Consider the following 21,820-nt stretch of genomic DNA (forward strand, 5'->3'; position numbering starts at 1 on the left):
CCCGTTATTGCCACATATGCTACTCTTTTACGACAGGCAGCAAGGGGTCTTTTATTTGCGCCTCCCAGAGGCAGGATAGCACAAACCATGGCCTTTGTTGAACCAGTTATGGATCACTGGTCGGTGCAAGTGGTTTACACCTACCCATTGAGCCTTGCGGAGCACTCACTCAGGGTTTGGAGTCGGTATCTGGATTACAAATCCCATGCCTCGACTGGGATCCGAACCCAGTACCTACCAGCCTGTAGACCGATGGCCTAACCACGACGCCACCGAGGCCGGTCAATCGAAGTGTTTCTGGTCATCCTGGTGTTTCATATTTTTAAAAACGCACGTGCGTCTGACAAGTAACGGTTATGGAGTCGCGTTTTAGTCTATTTTAAGGGTATTTCGACCATCACAGACTCTTGTTTCACTCTGTTGTATCCAAATTTGTTACAGATTTGTAAATTAACCAAAGTCAGTGTCCATTTTACGGGTTGAAACTAGGCTCTAGATGAAAATATGCCTTAGTGTTTAAAAACTAAGGTCTGTCCCTTTTAGGATCACGTTTGCCATATAAAAAACACATGAGCGCACACGAAACTATAGGGCATGGAAACTGGAAAGTTCTGTATCGTCGAGCTGGATATAGGATCTTGGTGATGAAAGAACCCATAGCTTACACAATTAGTCTACGAAGTTGTTGTACCGTTATAAAGCGCAATACGTACTGAGTTTTGACAAATAAAAGTAAAACAATAGAAATACTATGTGTTTGCTTCTGATATTTTGTTCCTGTTACTAAAGCAGTGACTGGTGTTTTGATATTAGCATGAGCTACATCGCTACATCAGATCACCTAGATGCATATTGTTAGCAAATGTCGGTCAGTAAACAAGATAACACTTTATAGTTTGGTATGTTTTAAAGCTATTAGGATGCTGTGGCCAAAATATTTTTGAATGAAAAACTCATTTGTAAACATAACCGTGTTGGTTTGTCTCATAGCGAATTTTATTTCCTTATTTATTTTATTTTAACGTGATCCGGTTCAGCAGTATTTCCGAATCTCTTGGTTTAAGCAAATTATTGATTTCGCAGATCATGACTGATTTGATGCGGGAGTACGGCCGACTTCATCCGATGACGTTCCGGATAAGGGCGATACTACTTTCCATGCTACTATTCACGTTGCTAATAATCGTAGCCGTTGGGATCTTCTTGTTCGTACTGATGCCGGGGAAAGAAGTGGATGATCAGCACTTTAATAATCTAACATTCCCTTTTTTATTCTCCATTCTTTGCATCATGGGAGTCAAGTTTACTTGTATTGCCATCCTCTGGGTCACCATGGAAATATGTTTCTGTCAACGACGTCGAGCGGTTCACATCCTTGCCATTCGAATAGCGAATCGAAACACTGTTTTTCCTTTTGAAATCAGTGGAAATATCATTGAAATAGAACAATAATAAAACGACAAAACCACCTTGTTGTTATGGTGGGATATTTGAGCTTATCCTCACCGATATGTAGTAATCACCGAAATTAGCAAAGCGACCAGCATTTAAATATGTTGTTCCACAGCAAACAATGGTGTAAATCTATTTATATCTAATACGATTCTGTTCTGATATGATTTTAGTTGGTGATGCTTCAGATTGTGAACTGACATATACATTCTTCGAAAGCTTTCAGGTGTCCTTTAGTTGTTTGGCTGTTAGACTGCTAGACCCGAGGGTGTGAGAAGAATTACTGGGTGGCGCAGGGAGGGGGATGGGGATTGACACAAAGATCAATTAAAATGTTCCAGAATTGCACCTAATAACTTACTGCCTAACGACATTATTATTATTATTATTATTATTATTATTATTATTATTATTATTTCTATTATTATTAGCAACCAAATAAGTAATAACAATAACAAAAACAAAAACAACAACAACAATAACAGTAATAATAATAATAATAATAATAATGCCCATTGGGCTATTTCTCATTCCAGTCAGTGCACAATGACTGTTATATCAAATACCGTGGTATGTGCTAACTTGTCTGTGAGATGGTGCATATAAAAGATCCCTTGCTACTAATGGCAAAATTGTAGCGGGTTTCGTCTCTAAGACTGTATGTCAAATTATCAAATGTTTGATATTCAATAATAATAATAATAATAATAATAATAATAATAATAATAATAATAGAAATAGAAATAGACAAAAAAATACCAACAACAATATTCAAAAGTAGTCCAACCAGTATTTATTTTTGTTGTGTTCTTTTTTCCTTTTTTTTTTTTTTTTTGAGAGGGGGGGGGGGGGGGGGGTTGTGTGGGGTTTGGGGTGATGGTGGTGGGATAGGGCAGGGGGTGTCTAGAAACAAACCCTTGACACAGTTGGCCACTTGAATTTTCTAGCTACTTGTTTTTGAATATACACTGAGAGATATGTTACGGTCGTATTGATTTCGCAGGTCATGCATGAATTGTTCCTGGAATACAGTCGACTCAATCCAATGACGCTTGAAAAACGAGCAAAAATGGCTGCAGCATTAATATTAGTGTTAATACTGGTCGCGTTCATGATGGTGTCTGTGTTCAATGGCGACCACGAAGTCCAGATGGGCACCAACTCGGACAACACTCAACAAAAAAAGTATTCCTTACCGGTCTTGTTTATCGGCGTCCTGGCGGCCATGGCCCTCTCCATGGTGGCCCTCTGGATCTACTTGGAGCTAAAGTACATCATCCAGAGGAGAAATATTCGCAGACGAGCCATGCTGTTAACCCCCCAGACTGTCGAGGTGGATGATAATAACCCTGTCGGACGCGCTAGCAATGTTATTTGAAACTTAATAAAAGCAGAATAAAAAAAAAAAGTATATATAGTCAAACTTCGAAAAGTCGAACCTGAAGGAAACGTCAAAATAGTTCGAGTTTCTGGGAATTCGAGTTTTCGAAATTCGTGTAGCACACCTCAAAACTAAAACGGCATTGCAGATGGATTTCTTCGGTTAAAAACTTTGAAAAGGCCTTGAAAGGCATTTAAATATATAAATGGCAGTTCAGCCCATCCCTAGCTGTTGGCATCTTCCGTCGCCTGTGGCACATTCTTTTTATGTATATTTTAAATATATTTTAAATATCAGAAGGTAAAAAAACATAATAACTAACTTAAAAGTTGGCGGCACGAAACTAACGAATTCGAATACTGTCAAATAGCACCAATTATACACCTTGACCTTTAATGACCTCTGGTGCCCCCCCCCCCCCCCCCCCCCCCCCACACACACACAGAGAGTTTTGAAAGTTGACCTCCACTGGTCATGCGTGAAATAACTGGTGGTAGCTTTGACTCTCTCGGGTAGAACGAAATCCTAAAAATGTGGATTCTACCTCCAGACTACAAACACGTTAATACTATTAGTTGGAGGTAACCAGATTGTCTGTAGTTATATATTAACGAGTTCCCCTGCCATGTACAGTGTACAAACACCGACAATCCAACACATATAGCCTTCGTTCTGCTTATTCTGAAATTAACACCTGCATCAACCGTGACACCCCCAGAGTAGCAAGTGCATTGTGCATTTTATGGTACAAGAATGAAATTTGGCACAATGATTCTCTATGCCATAGCGAGCATTTCAAGATCGGAAACCATTTTGAAGGTCACGTGTGATGACCGTGGCGGCCATTTTGAATTTTACTTATATGCGAATCTTGTTTTTTTCTATTGTATGTGCTATATAACCTTCTGTCAAATGATTTAATGCAGTTTAAGTTAGTAAACCTATTTTAATATAATGCTTAACAAATGTAGACATGAACTGTCGATGTTAACAACTTTCAAGATGGCCGACAAAACTAAATGGCCAGATTTTATCTTACATAGAACCTTTTGTTCCTTATTATAATAACTGTCTTCGGCTAGCAGATGGATTAATTTAATTTTTGATTGTAAACCTATGTTAATGTAATTTTAATAATACAGAACTATTAAATATTATGGTTGCTAACATCCAGGTTTAACCAAGCAGGAAAATAATTCTGACTGATAAATTACTTCAGTTCTAGTTATTAAACTAACATATGTTTTTATAATAGTTGATGGTGTGCATATAATACTAATGCTTAACAAATGTAGATATGAACCGTCCATGTTAACAACGTTAACAACTTCCAAGATGGGCGACAAAATACAATTATTGTTGTAACCATTTTCTTCCATCAGGTGATTAGTTCAGTTAAGGTTGGAAATGTATGTATATATGATATGAATAATATATATATAGATTGTAAAAAGGTATAAATAACTTCAAAGACAGTAAAAACCAATGTCAAATGGCTACCAATATTATGCACATTTAACCATGCATAAAAGTAATTTTATACATAGAACCTTATGTTAAGAATTGTAGTAACCACTGTCTGCCAGCAAATGGATTAATTCAGTCTTAGGGTTGGAAACCTGTGTTAGTATGATATGAATAATATATTATGTAAATAGCATCAGTAATAACTTCAAAGACAGTAAATATAATTCAAAATGGTTGCCAATATCTACATTTAATCAAGCATAAAAGTAATTTCTTTAGCCTTCTGACTGGTAAGACTGGTAAATTACTTCTTATTAAACTAATATCAGTGTGATGCAAGAATAGTTCATATGTACATATATGTATAATATTACCAACAACAAACATATTGTAATCCAGCACACACCAATACATGGAAAAAGAATAAGGAATGTGTTGGAAAAGATGCAGATAGGAGTGCATTTTAACACTGCTTTAACACATTTGCAGTGCCCTTGGACTTATTTCTTACAACCACCATTTATCAGTTTGTAACATCTCTTTGATGCTTCTCGGATGGTCATTTAGAGCGGCTGCCACTCAGTCAAGACGTTGGTCCACTCTCAGTCAGAAGGAATTGGCATATGTGGATCAGCAGATAAACACATATGATAAATGCTACTAGTGTCAAGTCAGTGGAAATGATAACAGTGCATTACTGTCCTTAAATATTTCAGAACAAGTGAAGAATCAATAATACGACAAAACAACTTTGTCCAAAAATCTAGTAACGAGCATGCTTTATGTGATGTTCCAGTGCAACCTGAGTTGGTGGAATGTTTCTCCAGAATACTGGATTTCTGGACAAAAAGTTGTTTTCTGGCATCATTGATTCTACTGTAGTCACTTGATCTGTAATACACACAGACAGCAATACACTGTTGTCTTTTCCACCAACTTGTTATTAGTAGTATCTACCATGTACACTATCTCTTCAAATGCGTCAGTGACCTCGGGATAAATATTCCTGTCTGACTATACACTCTTCTTTCCTAATGCTCTGTGGATGGTGCCACCGTGGTTTAGATACTGAATTCGGAGTCTTTGTTTGGGATGTCTATCATGCAGACAAATGAGAGGCAAAGGTGTGCATAGACGAGTTTTTCCAACTGCAGCGATACCAAGGAACTAGAAACATTTATTATTCATGAACAAGACACAGATAGAGTTGTTCAGCTACTTTTCACACCATGCCACCCTTTTGCAAAAAGAGAGCAAGGAAATGAATGCAGCTGGTGGACACAATGAGCTTTTCTCTTTTTGACATCAACTAACTTGACAGGGCTGATGCAAAGCTCACACCAGGAAGTCAACACCTGTCTGTTTGTGCTTATGACATACATTTGTAAATACAGTTGATACCGATGTGGTGGTGGCAATAACGACAATAAACAACAAAAAGCTATATCAACTGTCGATGATGTTTGGTACTTCTGAAAATGTCAGGTTCATAGCAAATATTTGCTGCACTTGGCCCAAGGAAATCTGCGACTCCTCCAATATTCCACACCTTACACACTGTGACAGTGTCTTCATTTGCAGTTATACGAAAGAAGACTGCATGGTTAACCCCGTATCGGAATGTATATCATGGGGTCACTGATTCATTTGAAGAGCTAGTGCATATTATAAATTATATTAGTGACAAGTCGATAGAAATAATAAAAATGCTTGGTTGTCCTTACGTATTGCAAAACAAGTGAACGTGGTAGAGTCCATGATTCCAGAAAACAACTGTCCAAAAGTGTCGTAGTCTGGAGAATATTTTATACAATATACCTGGATTGGAGTATCACATAAAGCATGCCGTTGCCAGTGCGGCTGTTGGAATAAGTGTCTGTCTCCCGATTAACAGTTGCCAATTCCTTTTGACTGGGGGTGGACCAACGTCTCGCCTGTGTGGCAGAATCCTTGAACCACTATCTCGGAAATGCCGGTTGTCTTGTGAACTAATTTACTATAAAGAGATGCCGTGGGCTCTGCAAATGTTCAAGAGTGATGTTAAAAGACACCCATCTCTGTGTCAGTTCATGCTTGAGCAACTCTTCAAACGGATGGCATAGCGTTCACCATAAGTTCTATAATCTGTATACATATAATTGTGTGTCTTAAATTGCAATATGTTCGTAGTCTGTAGTTTTAATTTATACGTGTATGTACATCATCAACTATTCTTGCATCACATTATTGCATCATATGAATGTCAGTTTAAAAAAATTTACTTATGTAATTTGTCAGTCAGAAGGCTATAGAAATTACTTTTATACTTAGTTAAATCTGGATATTGGCAGCCATTTTGAATTGTTTTTACTATCATTGATGATATTTACATTGAATATAACTCATATCAAATTAGCATAGGATTCCAGCTTTAAAATGAACTAATCCATTTGCTAGCAAAACAAAAAAGTTACAATACGTAGTATGTATGAAATATGAAATGAGATGACCATTTTGAATTTTGTCGGCCATCTTGAAATTTGTTGACGTTGAAAGTTCATGTATACATTTGTAAGACTTAAACCGCATTAATTCATCTGATAGAAGGCTATAATAGACACCTACAATTGAGCAAAATGGGCTTCCCATCTGGCAATATTCAAAATGGCCGCCAAGGTCAATACATGTGTCCTTCAAGATGGGTACTAATCTTAAAATGACCGTTATGGTGTACAGAATCATTGTGCCACAGTTCTTGCGTGTACTATAAAATGAACAAAACCCTCTATATTTGAGGTTTCCCTGCTCCACTACTTTGCTTGTTTGACAATTCATTGTTCATTCAAATACTATCAGCACCGATAACTTGATCGATTCACACACTTCGAGTTTTCTATTAAATACCTATGGTGGACAAAACAAAATAGTTTGAGAGATCGCGGTTTTCGAAGTTTGATTTTTCCTAGGTCGTTATTACTAGATTGTATAGCAATTCGGCCGGGAACGTCGCTTCAGTTTGAAAAGCTAAGGACCCCCTCCCCCCACCCCCTCCCCCCAAAACGACAACCGTACTTAACATGAAATTGTCTCAAAAGTATAGGGACTGTAATATTAATATTTCACATTCATTACCATATGGATATTTGCCACATTGAGTGAAAATCGTGGACCCTTTGGTTAATTGTTGTTAAAATAGTAACAGGTTCAAAATTAAAAGTGTAACAAATGCGACACCAAAAACCAAGTTAAATTTCAACAATGTGTCAACCGTTTTTCTCACACTCACCACGACTGATATATCAAATGCCGTGGTATGTGCTATCCTGTCTGTTGTTGGTGCATATAAGAAATCCTTTGCCACTAATGAACAATGTAGCGGGTTTTCTCATTAAGACTATATGTCGAAAATACCAAATGTTTAACACCCAATTGCCGATGATAAATAACTAAATGTGCTCTAGTGGTGTCGTTAAACAAAACAAACAAACTTAAATTTCTCACAGTCTATCCTCTAGTGTTTCTTTTCATGAGGAAATCTATTTTTTTAATATTTCTTTCAATGTGATGTCTTCCCATTTCTCTCTTAATTTGTCCTTTAGTTCATTATCCGTGAATACTGCCGTGCAGGTCAGATTAGGTCAGGTCAAAATGTTTAACGAGCACATTCAGAACAAGCTGTTGTAGCACACGCCTGTCCTGGGCACAGATGCCGGCTTAGGCCGGCTCCTCCGTCCAGGGCCCGTTCCACGAAAAAATTGTAGCTAAGGTCAACTGGCACCGTAAACTTTACAGCCGTTGCACAAAGCAACCGTACGGTAGTCGTAAGTACCCCTTTAATTATTAATATATTCTGTGAAAAGAAGTGCGAATTAGTTAAATAATAAATTGGTTACCGACTTTTTGGAACATCTTGGGTGTATTCATTGGTATCGGACAACCATGAAGTAACTTTGTCAATTTATTCGGTAAGCGATAATTGCCGAATGCATAAGACATGAGTTATCGCCCTTATTTTCGTGTAAAGGTCGTTAGGCCTAGAATGTTTTTCATCGATCACCGAGTTTCATAAAATGTATTTGGTATATACTAGATCCATTTTTACACAAACAGTTTGCATCCTTCTTAGAAAACATCAAATCATCATCTAACTGCCATTTGACAGCTACGTTAGTGGCTTACAATTGCCTCGTACCAATTGTAAATGTTCACTGTAATTTACGACGATAGTAAGCTACGCCGCGTGGTGGAACGGGCTGACGATCGTATAAAAAATTTAAGGTCTCGATGGTAGGTATTTACGACGATAGTAGGGCTAAGATCGCTTCGTGGAACGGGGCCCAGGACAGGAAAGGGGTGGGGTGGGTTGGAGGGGGACCGCCTGCACTGGCTGTTGCAAGGGAGCACCTGCAGTCCGACCGGGGCCGGTAACAGGCGGAGGGTGGTATGGTGCTATGGAATTTGGAAAATCCCGTAAGAATAAGCCAAAGTGAAAGGGTGCGCACTTTTTGTGAAGGAAATTAGGCGCAATTTTGAAAGTAAACTAGGGATGCCGTGCAGTAACCAATTATAGATAAATAAGTAGATTTTGGCGTAGCGGTTTTTTTGTTGCTGTTTTTTTCACTTACAATTTTGAATGTGTTGCTATTTTAAAAACCAATTGGCATATGGTGTGTACGTGTGTGTGTGTGTGTGTGTGTGTGTGTGTGTGTGCTCGCGCGCGCGCTTTTGTTCAACAAAAACAAAATCAACAAATTTCAGTTACTTGGACTGCGAGTCCAGAATGATGGTCATGGATTAATTCAAGCGTAACCCGAACTATCCTTCGTATACAGCTTTCCAAAAGATGTTAGCACATACAACGATACACCGCAAGTAATACCTACAGTACACCACGGGCGGGTCCAATCTCAATCTCTTTGGGACCCGTGCTCATTTCCCTTCAATCAATTCAATGTTGCCCTTTATAGAAGTTTGTGGACCCCCTTACAAAATCCTGGATCCGCCCTGAGACACGTTGCATTGTGCCGTAATGAGCTTTTGTCGCGTATGTGACAGTGTTTACACCAGATGTTAAAATTTATTTTGTTTTACGACACAAGTAGAGCACATTGATTAATTAATGATCGGCTATTGGATGTCAAATATTTGGTTATTATGACTCGTAGTCATCAGAGGAAACCCGCTATATTTTTCCTAATGCAGCAAAGGATATTTTATATGCACTTCCTTTAGACAGGAAAGCACATACCACGGCCTTTGTCCAGTTGTGGTGCACTGGTTGGAACGAGAAAACACGTAATCAGCTGAATGAATCCACTGAGGTGGTTCGATCCCACGACGCAAGCACCACAAGCGAGCACTCAACCGACTGAGCTAAATCCCATCCCTACGCGAGATGTTAGTCTTGAGACTGTTTGAGTGTAACTCCAAATTCAAACCTTGATTGGTCGAGTTGTCTCCCCGTTCCCTAAACAGATCACCAGTCAAAGGGAAGCAACTTTGTGACAAACAACTGTTGATATAAGATTACTTATGTCCCTTCATACGCGGACGCAAAAGTTTGTTTTGTTTAAAGACACAACTAGAGCACGTTGATTACGATAATTAAATTTAATAATCTGCTATTGGATATCAGACATTTGATAATTCCGACACATAATATAATAATCCTCAGATGAAACCCACTACATATTCCCCGTTAACAGCAAGGAGTCTTTTATAAGTATTTTATCATAGACATGACAGTACGTCCATCATTTGATATACCAGTCGGGTGGCACTGGTTGGAATGTGCGAAAGGCCAATGGATCCAGCGACCGGCAAGCTCTGTACGGTACTGACTGAGCTAGATTCTACTCAGTAACACGAAAGAAATAGAGATACATTTAAGGCAATTTCACACCAGTTGATTTTAACCGGACTCGGTGGTGTAGTAAGTAAGCCACCAGACGTAAGGCTGTTAGGTACTGCGTTCGCATCCCGGTACCTGCTCCTACCCAGAACGAGTTTACCAACTCATTGGGTAGGTGCAATGTCACTACACCGACTTCTCGCTCACTAATCACTAACCCACTGTCCTAGACAGACAATCCAGATAGCCGAGGTGTGCGTTCAGGACAACGTCCCTGAGCCTTAACTGGAAATAAGTACAAACGTAAGTATCAACAAACAAATGGATGAGTTGAGGTTTCCAGAATACACCATCGCTTAATGTGATGTTACCTTAAAGGTCTAAAACGATTGCATGTCCGTATATTCTACATATTGCGGCATCAAACACCAAATCCTGTGGCGTGGAATGCAACAACACGGATCAAAAACACTACAAACTGAAAGCAAACACAATAGAGATATTTGGGCATAATAAGCAGGTCTGAAATCTTTTCACCATGTATTTCCATCATTCTACCAACAATATTAGTTGTAGGCCTAATCCGTGTACAAATGCATATAGTGATTTGTTTGAAACCCTACATAGATGTTTGGTAGTAATGTTAATATGAACAAATGTTATAATTCAGATTCGGGTATTTTTGTTTAATTTGGGCAAAACTCAACCTTCCCCTACCCCGTACAAACACACAAACACACACGCACGCACGCACACGCACGCACACATACATACACACGCACCTTTTTTACGGTTCTCCTTGATTATAAACATTAAACAATCCTTCTATCCATAGATTCGTCTATCGATCTCTATGTTTATACATAATTAACAACACCAGTTCTTGCATTTGTTTTTCGCGTTCCAACTAGTGCTTGGCTGTTCCCTGACAGCTGAGGTACATGGCCTGTCAGTGAGACGGTAGATAGCCTTGCTGCCGTGTGACGGATAATTCGAGTAGTGACAGCAGCTTTTTAAAGATTTATTTTACCAAGTGTCTGCGCACGTAAGCATTTGTGTTATTTTTAAAAGCAACATCTTCGTTTTAATACCACCACATTATTACACGTGTAAAAATGAAGATTTTACTATTGATAAGCAATTAGTGATCCCCTGGCGTCGACCAAAGAAAAACATATCTTTTTTGAACGATGGCATTCTTCGTGAGAATATGTACAATATTTCCACCATAAATATGAAAAACAACATACACGAGATTAAAATAGGGTATAGCAGTTTAGTCAGTGATGCGTCGTATTGAAAAATAGTCCCTAATAGTGTACCATAAACGTTTTGTGAGTCTTTGATGAAATAACTTCTTTGCCAAAAATGTATGAATCGGCATACAATGGGGAAGCCTTGAGATATCTTAGAAGTGATATGTAGACACTAGCACAAGGACTATTGCTCTACATAAAAGAAAAATTGATTATTGGGAAATTGAAGTCGTATAAATTAAATTAGAGGGCATTGTCGTTTTGAATCTTCATGCATAGATGGAGATTTTTTTTACATGCAATAGTTTTTTCTTCTTTTTTCTAACTCTCGTAGGTAAATTAGTGGAAGTAAAGCTGTTATCTTGTTATTATTTAATGACATAATATCATAAGTACAGAGTGAAATTAAACTGAACGTTTCAAATGCACAACAATAGAGCACACTTGGTGCCCATGGGTATTCCTGTTATCTGTCTATATGTCGTATCACATACAAACGTACATACAAAGTGGTTTTGTATAATTAGACAGATTGGTTTTGTATAATCAGACAGGTGTGGACTTGTATAATTAGCCTGATTGGTTTTGTATAATCAGACAGATTGGTTTTGTATAATCAGACATATGTGGTTTTGTATAATCAGACAGAAGTGGTTTTGTATAATGAGACAGATGTGGTTTTGTATAATCAGACATATGTGGTTTTGTATAATCAGACAGATCGGTTTTGCATAATCAGAGAGATTGGTTTTGTATAATCAGATAGATTGGTTTTGCATAATCAGAGAGATTGGCTTTGTTTAATCAGACAGATTGGTTTTGCATAATGAGACAAATTGGTTTTGTACAATCAGACATATGTGGTTGTGTATAATCAAACAGACGTGAGTTTGTGTACTCAGACAGATTGGTTTTGTATAATCAGACAGATTGGTTTTATATAATCAGACAGATTGGTTTTGCTTAATGAGACAAATTGGTTTTGTATAATCAGACATATTGGTTTTGCATAATCCGATAGATTGGTTTTGTTTAATCAGGCAGATTGGTTTTGTATAATCAGACAGATTGGTTTTGCATAATCAGACAAATTGGTTTTGTATAATCAGACTTATTGGTTTTGTATAATCAGACATATTGGTTTTGTATAATCAGACAGATTGGTTTTGCATAATTAGACAAATTGGTTTTGTATAATCAGGCAGATTGGTTTTGTATAATCAGACAGATTGGTTTTGCATAATCGGACAGATTGGTTTTGAATAATGAGAGATATTGGTTTTGTATAATCAGACATATTGGTTTTGTATAATCCGACATATGTGGTTTTGTATAATCAAACATATTGGTTTTGTATAATCAGACAGATTGGTTTTGCATAATCAGACAAATTGGTTTTGTATAATCAGACTTATTGGTTTTGCATAATCAGACAAATTGGTTTTGTATAATCAGACATATTGGTTTTTTTTAATCAGACATATTGGTTTTGTATAATTCGACATATGTGGTTTTGTATAATCAAACAGATTGGTTTTCTATAATCAGACAGATTGGTTTTGTATAATCAGAGATATTGGTTTTGCATAATCAGACAAATTGGTTTTGTATAATCAGAGATATTGGTTTTGTATAATCAGACAGATTGGTTTTGCATAATCAGACATATTGGTTTTGTATAATTCGACATATGTGGTTTTGTATAATCAAACAGATTGGTTTTGCATAATCAGACAAATTGGTTTTGTATAATCAGAGATATTGGTTTTGTATAATCAGACAGATTGGTTTTGCATAATCAGACAGATTGGTTTTGTATAATCAGAGATATTGGTTTTGTATAATCAGACATATTGGTTTTGTATAATCCGACATATTGGGTTTTTTTAATCGGACATATTGGTTTTGTATAATCCGACATATGTGGTTTTGTATAATCAAACAGATTGGTTTTGTATAATCAGACAGATTGGTTTTGCATAATCAGACAAATTGGTTTTGTACAATCAGACAAATTGGTTTTGTACAATCAGACAGATTGGTTTTGTACAATCAGACATATTGGTTTTGTATAATCAGACAGATTGGTTTTGTATAATCAGACATATTGGTTTTGTATAATCAGACAGATTGGTTTTGTATAATCAGACACGTTGGTTTTGTATAATCGTATAATCAGACAGACATGGTTTTGTATAATCAGACATATTGGTTTTGCATAATCAGAACAAATTGGGTTTGTATAGTCAGACATATTGGTTTTGTATAATCCGATATATGTGGCTTTGTATAATCAAACAGATTGGTTTGGTATAAACAGACAGATTGGTTTTGCATAATCAGACAAATTGGTTTTGTACAATCAGACAAATTGGTTTTGTACAATCAGACAGATTGGTTTTGTACAATCAGACATATTGGTTTTGTATAATCAGACAGATTGGTTTTGTATAATCAGACAGATTGGTTTTGTATAATCAGACACGTTGGTTTTGTATAATCGTATAATCAGACAGACATGGTTTTGTATAATCAGACATATTGGTTTTGCATAATCAGAACAAATTGGGTTTGTATAGTCAGACATATTGGTTTTGTATAATCCGATATATGTGGCTTTGTATAATCAAACAGATTGGTTTGGTATAAACAGACAGATTGGTTTTATGGCCACCCCAGATTGGAAACTTTATTCTAATTAATGGTGCCCGCTTTCGTAATAAAAAATAGAAGTAGGATTGTGCAATACAATTTTCTATCTTGAAGATGGAATATATTTGCCCGTTGCCCCATCACACGTTAAGTGGTTATACAATTTTGGCTTGAAATTTCATATTTGAACACCTGAAATTCACACTTTTCTCTTTACAGGAACGTCTAGATGTATCACGTTCAATTTTTATAATTCCAAATGTTTAACTATTACATCAAAATAAAATTAATTTAATTTCGAATAATAAGCGAACTCTTTCTTGAGGAAATTAATACACGACACAAGGGGAATCCCCACTGAAAGTACTGTTCGCCTTTTTCTGTGAGAAGCCGAATTAGGGAATACTCGCATTTTTACGACAAACAGCTTTTTAAAAATTCCTGCACGTTATTTCAATGAAGAATAACATTACTGATTCAACATTAACAAATAACGTAAACAATTATTTTAATTAATTGTAAAAACAAAGAAAACAGCTGAAACGATATATTTTAAGCACTTCCGGAAGTGAAACTGGGTTTGCTTTCGGTTTTTTTTAAGTCACATGATATCATTTGGACCAATCCAAACACTTATAACAATATTTACTTATAACGTATAATAATATTTACTTTTTTTTTTTCGTGAATTACAATAAAGCCTTCTATTTACAAACATACCTGAATACTTGTTTACATAAGAAATACAACGAAAAGATGTACATATTTAATTTGTAAGATGGCCATTTTGGATATCCTTACATACTAATAAACTAGTGCATAACGTTTTTTGTTTTCTGGACGCTGGACAGCCTTCAGTGTAACGTTGCTATTGAAATGTTTTTCAATGATGACCATGAATGCATACGTCAGTTATGGAGGGTCACTGTGGTATGTTTGCTTAAATATCAGTAAACATAGTGCCGTGACCTCGATTAATTCACATCTAATTTGCAACGTTATCAAATTCTGAAAGTATGTGATCTGAAAAATATCACATACTTTGATTACACTGGATATGCTAGCTATAATATATGATAAAATACAAATATATTAGTAAATGAACTTGATAATATATGACACTCGTGGATCGTGAAATGTTTGGTACAGAAGTTCAGGATGGTGCTGGAACACTTCCGTAGGATTGTCATCAGAACCTGATATGCAGCACACGGAGACGTAATAGCGTTTGCAACTGCCTACCTTTCCTGTTTCTCTTTTTGTCCCTCCCTCAATATATATAACTTGTTTTCTCACAGTGCAATAATAAAAATGATACGCGACAGTTCGTGTGGGTTTAGAACTTAATGGGCCGAATGAATGAAGCCTGTTTAGTTATTGCAAATGTATGTAGATCTAGTTACAAACGTATAAGACCAAAACAGGATTTGTAAATTGTGCTCATATTTTTTTTGGTAGAAGTTTTAACTTTATCCATTATAGGTCACAAACAAAAGTGGTGCATTCTGGCAATGTTGGACAAACTTTAAACATCGCAGACCCTAGTTTCAACCCGTGAAAATGGACATTAAGTTTGGTTAATTTACAAACCTGTAACATATTTAGACAGTCACAGTAGACGTTGAAAGGGGGAAATACCCTTAAAAAGTAGACTAAGGCGCGTCTCTATAAACGATAACATAATGTAACACAAATTTTATTATGTTGATATTTTTTGCATTTTCCATTCAGTTTTGTTAGATTAAGCATACATTTGGCATTAATTTGTACTATATGTCAGGTTTGAGAAAAATATTCCACATTCTTGAAATTCCAATCACCGAATATTCCAGTACCATTTAGGAGCTGATGCTATCTATAATGTGTTGGTACTTTTTAGAATCTTTCAATGGTTGCTATGTTTTAGTTCTTTCTAGAATGTTTCAGTACTTTCTAGAATATTCCAGTGCTTTCTAGAATGTTCTAGTGCTGCCCCCAGATGGTGTATATATAGGCTATTACGTGGATAGATCAACTTAAAATTTTTCAGGTGTGCAATGTCTTCATCGCGAAGCTGCTTACATTTTGACGATTCATTTTGTTACGTTTGTGGATTCTACATTGGCCCAAGGCAGGTAAAGCATGGAATCAAAGTATCTACGAAATTTGCTCAAGCTTATGAATTATACTTTGGCATGAAGATTGGGGATCAAGACAAATCATGGGCTCCACACGTAGTTTGTGATACATGTCGATCGAATTTGGAGGGATGGATGCGAGGTGACCGCCCCTCAATGCCCTTTGTCATACCCCGAATATGGAGAAAACCACAGAACCACGTGAATGACTGCTACCTCTGAATGGCGGATATCTCAAGATTCAAGAAAACAAAATTCGACATGATATCACATATCCAAATATTCCATTATCTATTGCTCCAGTTCCACACTCTGAAGAACTGTTTGTCCCGAGACCACCTGCTAAAGATTTAGAGGGTGAAGGTGAAAATTTTGAATCTGAATCTGAAGAATCTTACGTTGGCCATACTGACAAAGAAAAGAAGCAACCACACTTTCCAAACCAGCAGGAACTGGATGATTTGATTCGAGATCTCGGGCTGACGAGGTCTAATGCAGAGCTTCTAAAATCAAGACTGATGGAGTAGAACCTTTTGGACAACGGTTGTCGAACTACAGCTGCTAGGAAAAGACATGAAAGGTTCTCAAAATATTTTTCAGTGAAAGTTGATTTATGTTTCTGTAATGACGTTGAGAACTTGTTTCAAGAACTGGATACTGATCATGAACCAAATGATTGGCGTCTCTTCATAAACAGTTCCTCCAGGTGTCTCAAATGTGTTCTTCTGCACACTGGAAATCAGTATCTATCAATACCAATTGGGCACTCTGTGTATATAAAGGAAAACTACGAAAATGTAAAATTTCTTCCGGAAATTATAGACTACAACGAGTACAAATGGCATATCTGTGGCGATTTCAAAATGATTAGCTTGTTAAAAGGACTCCAAGGAGACTATACAAAATATCCTTGCTTTCGTTGCCTGTGGGGCAGTCGTGCAACATCTCAACACTACCGCAAAAGACACTGGCCTCAAAGAGAACACTTTATTCCAGGCACACAGAATGTGAAGTACCAGTCCTTGGTAGAATCAGAGAAAGTCCATATGCCTCCACTGCATATCAAACTTGGGCTTGTCAAACAGTTCGTGAAAGCACTGAACAAAGAAAGCAAAGCTTTCAAATACATTTCCAACATGTTTCCACATCTGTCAAAAGCAGAAATCGAAGGTGGTATTTTCACCGGACTAGATGTTTCCGAGATGCTTTAGTCACAAGAATGTGAAGAAAATAAATGACATCAAAAGAACGAAACGCTTGGAGGTCGTTTAGAGAAGTGGGAATTACGAACAGTTAATAGAAAGGTTGATAAAAACATATGAAAAGTTTGGATGCCGGATGTGTTTAAAATTGCATTTCCTCCATTCTCACGTAAATTTCTTCAGCGAAAATATGGGTGTCATAAGTGAAGAACACGGCGAAAGATTTAACCAAGATATATCAACTATAGAAAGAAGATATCAAGGGTAATGGGACTGCAACATGATGTGTGACTATCTGTGGGGGTTAATACGTGATGACTCATTATGTCATCGACGAAAAGTACGAGAAACTGTTCATTTGTGATTTGTAATCTTTGTTGTTGATTTATACCTGTATAGTAGAATAATGCAGAATATCAGTGTAATATTTGTGTTAATAAATGCCATTAAAAAATCCATCAATATAGTGTTCTGTATATGTCTTTGGAGCGAAAAATCTCATAAATTCGTAACATTTCCTAAAAATAGTGAAAGTGAGATTATGTGACTAAAACTAATACTCTAGAAGAAGTAGTGACATTTTTGTAATCAGTACAATTTAACTAAATATATTTCTCAGAGGTACGTGCGTTTTAAAACATATTCAAAATTCATTCATGGCCACAAATACTTCGTATGTACGGAGGTAGACAGAAATTTAAACAATAAAATCTAAGTAATGTCTGATTTCAATTAGCAAAACACGGATCTAATAGTGAAAAATACGCCATGGACGGAAATCTAAACAACAAAATTCTGAGTAATGTCTTTTTTCAATTAGAACACAATGAAAAATACGCCATACGTAGTGTTTAAAAACATTTGGCTGTCACTTTAAGATAGCTTCATAAAACGAGGCCCCGGATATTGACTGATGTACTCTGTATCGATTCGAGGCGGGACCTAGTCCAGTGGTAAAGTGCTTGCTTGATGCGCGATTAGTCTAGGATCGACTCGCGTCGGTGGGCACATTGGGCTATTTCTCGTTCTAGCCAGTTCACCACGGGTGGTGCATCAAAGGCCATGGTATGTGCTTCCCTGTCTGATGGAAAGTGCATATACAAGATCCCTTTCTGTTAATCGGAGAATGTAGCGGGTTTCCTCTGATGACTATGTGTTAGAATTAACAAATGATTGACATCGAATAGCCAATAATTAATAAGTCAGTGTGCCCACGTGGTGTCATTAAACAAAGCAAACGTTTAAACTTTCAACTGCATTGTTTCTGCAGGTCAGAGATGAGTTGCTTCGCGTGTACAGCACACTCCGCCCGATGACGCTCGAGAAACGGGTGAAAATGTGTGCAGGGCTGTTCGTCGTGGTCGTCATCATGTCGGCGATCGCGATCTCGATCTTCACGAAGCTACTGTATCACCAGTGGAGCATGGGCATAGCGCAGGAGAAGCGCAGGCTCCACATCGCCCTCATGCTCTACGCCTTCTGCGTCCTGAGCGGCCTCAGCATTGCGACGGCTTGCGTCTGGTTCGCGCTCGAGATGAGGTACGTGTACCATCGACGAGCCATTTACAGACAGGCCGTGCAGATGGCGCTCCAGTACGACTTTGATGACACAAGCCAGTATGGCTTCGAAAACAGAAACAACAGTACCGGCAGTAGCGGACCTCCGGTCTGCTCCGTGTAAACCGTGGAGAGCCGGCAACAAAGAAAGTGATATAAAAAGACCAGGTTTCACAACCTTGTCATTTAGGATATTATTAAATAAATCTGTACTAAAGTTTCATCCCAGCGGATAAAAGCCTGACCATGTGTTTTGTTGGTTTATTTTTAGCTGTCCACCTCCCCCTCCTACACTAACAACCCACCCACCCCAAAAAAACAAAACAAAAACAATATTTAATGTACAGTATTGCTTAATAGTAGAACGGTATATTTAATTAATATAACAATAAAAATGTGCCAGCTATTGTATATAATGGGCGCAGCCATTTTTTTCCATGCTGCAAATACAATCCCTGGTGAGCGTGTAGACACATGGTGCAAAACGCGTAACGTCAGAAATGAGTGAATGCTGACGAGCCTTACGAGGACTGCCTCTTCTGGGAGTTGTTGCCAACCGTTATGGTTGGCATCACCGTGGTGTCAACAAAGAAACACGCCGGAACGCTATTCCGCCATTTATTTCTGACAATACCAGATACACGGCTAAAACAAATGAATAAATACGCGTTTAAAAAATGTTTTCGAATTGTGGTTATTACTTTTCCATTTACGATTATGAGTGAAATCGACGACATCGTTTTCTTCTTCTTCTTCTTGTTATTGTTATTGTTATTGTTATTATTTATCTTGTTATTGTTATTGTTATTATTTATTTATTTATTTATTTATTTATTTATTTATTATCAATAGTTGTTTAATGTGACTATGATTGCTACAAACTAGGCCTACTCATGTACCTACCATGTTCGCGTCTGGCTAACACTTCAAATACACTCACTTCTGTTTTTGTGAAAAACAGTTACCACAGATACACCAGTCCACATTATCAAGTTTGTGTCCCTTCCCAAAGATTTCTGATGGTTCGTCATCTGTTGATGAATCAGATGAATAGTTTGAATCGACCACAGAATGCTTTTCCATTTCAGCAGCGGTGTGCATTGGTTCGAACTGAAACGGTTGTAAAAACAACACCCACTTCCCTCGGTTTATTCTCTTCAAATAATCCGGATAAGTAATCCATCTTTGTTTAGTGGCTTCTTTGTATCGCGTTTGCTTACTCTACCAACACTAGAATAGGGAATTAAGACAGGGGATGACGTCACTTCCCGTCCAGGTGTTGGGTGTGTGGCTATCAAAAAGGACGCAAGATGTCTACCTCCAGTCAGTAGCAAAAATCGTGTTTTTTATTATCTTTTATTAATTTTAAAATTGCGCATTTTTCTTTTGTTAAACTGTCGGTATGTGTTGGTGGACCGAATTACGTATTTTTCTAACGCATCAGGCTTATACTTGAGGGTACTACTCTGTCACGGGGATTCTATAATTCCCGTAACTGAATAAAACACGATTATCAAAATATCTCTCCTAACTGTATATCTATTAGATCTCTCTGTAACAGGCTGTTAAACCCTAGTATGGCTCGTCTTATATAAAGTATATATTATTATAGCACGTTTAGCTCACTAGAAACACAACAAAACACAATACACTTTGGAATCTGTATTATCCTACGCTGACAAATGTACAGCCGTAGTAGTTAATTAATAACAGCAATAATAACAACCCAGAACTGATCACTTAATTAGTTAATTTCTAGGTGTCTAGTTACACAATATGCGAATCACTTCACCGTTACACCACATCCACACGTGTGATAATTGAGAAACGCTTCCAGGAGAAGTTAATTAATAAAGTAATTACAACACCATTCCTAACTGGTTAATTCTTAATTAACCCTTACTACTCGTTCAGTAACGTGTAATAATTTAGGAACGCTTCCAGGGGAACTTAATTAATAAAGGAATTACAGCTCTATTCCTAATGGGTTAATTTTTAATTAACCCTTAACTACTCTTTCAGTAATCTTATGCCACAGAATTAATACTGGTACCTATCACAATAAAAACAATAACCTACAGTTTACCTAGGTCGTCTAGGATGACTGGCTAAGCTTTATATTACCAAATACTCGTATAATGTTAGAACTAAAAGTCTACGATTTACTTCGTCAGATAACCGAAGACACTGTCTAAAGAATATTGGTATAATACAGTATTAAAATATTTAAAGTCACATCAATCACATCAAGGTTATACACAAAGCAGAAATGATATTTACCAAAGTCCAAACGGACTTATGTTCCCAGGAAGCTTCCTTTTCCGTTTCTCTCGATATCTCTAAAAACTAGCTATTTATTATAAATCAGGATTTTGCCTGGGGGTACAAGGCGGTACCTCACGTATCATCTCATATTCTACCTCTACTAGAGTCGGTATATTTCTCTCTGATCGTCAGTCTGGCTGTCGCCAACCGCGAGCAATCTCCTGGCCATAAACAGCACTACCGGAGATATTACGTAACTACTAGCCACATGGCCTCCGCACCTGGCTGGGTGTGTATTAGGCGTACCGATCAAGGACCGTCGCGCAGAAGTATTACGTAACAAGTTGCCCATCTGGGCTTAAGTGCAATGAAACTGCACACGGCCCTCTAACACAATTAAAATCGCCACAGGCGAAACAAATTTAAGAGCATGTACCGTCACATACTCCTTTAATGTAAACGACAAATAAAACTACAGCTTTAACAATTGGACAGGTGTTTACCATTGATTGTTTGTCGTGAACTATCATGGTGTCGTTTACACGTCTCGGTCCTAATTAAAAAAGCTCTTAGAGAGGAGTACGAGTTATTTAATTTCAATAACACATACAAGGAAAGGAAATAGAAAATGTTTTATTTAA

The 21,820-nt window shown here is 37.2% G+C and overlaps 1 protein-coding gene across 3 annotated transcripts in view; it reads left to right on the plus strand.

The window, feature by feature from the left end:
- LOC121381216 (E3 ubiquitin-protein ligase MARCHF2-like) overlaps window positions 1–19,158 on the plus strand; it is a 50,939-nt gene extending 31,781 nt beyond the window's left edge. The window contains exon 5 of one of the 3 annotated variants that reach the window (XM_041510414.1): window positions 18,628–19,158. In XM_041510414.1, coding sequence (XP_041366348.1) covers window positions 18,628–19,038 — 411 coding nt within the window. In that variant the 3' untranslated portion in view covers window positions 19,039–19,158. Of the gene's footprint in view, window positions 1–1,083; window positions 1,932–2,455; window positions 2,861–18,627 lie in introns of those variants that run through there. The other 2 variants (XM_041510415.1, XM_041510417.1) reach the window with 2 other exon arrangements.
- Window positions 19,159–21,820: the final 2,662 nt, after the last annotated feature.

The sequence above is a fragment of the Gigantopelta aegis genome, chromosome 9 (assembly GCF_016097555.1).
Source record: "Gigantopelta aegis isolate Gae_Host chromosome 9, Gae_host_genome, whole genome shotgun sequence".
Lineage (NCBI taxonomy): Eukaryota > Metazoa > Mollusca > Gastropoda > Neomphalida > Peltospiridae > Gigantopelta > Gigantopelta aegis.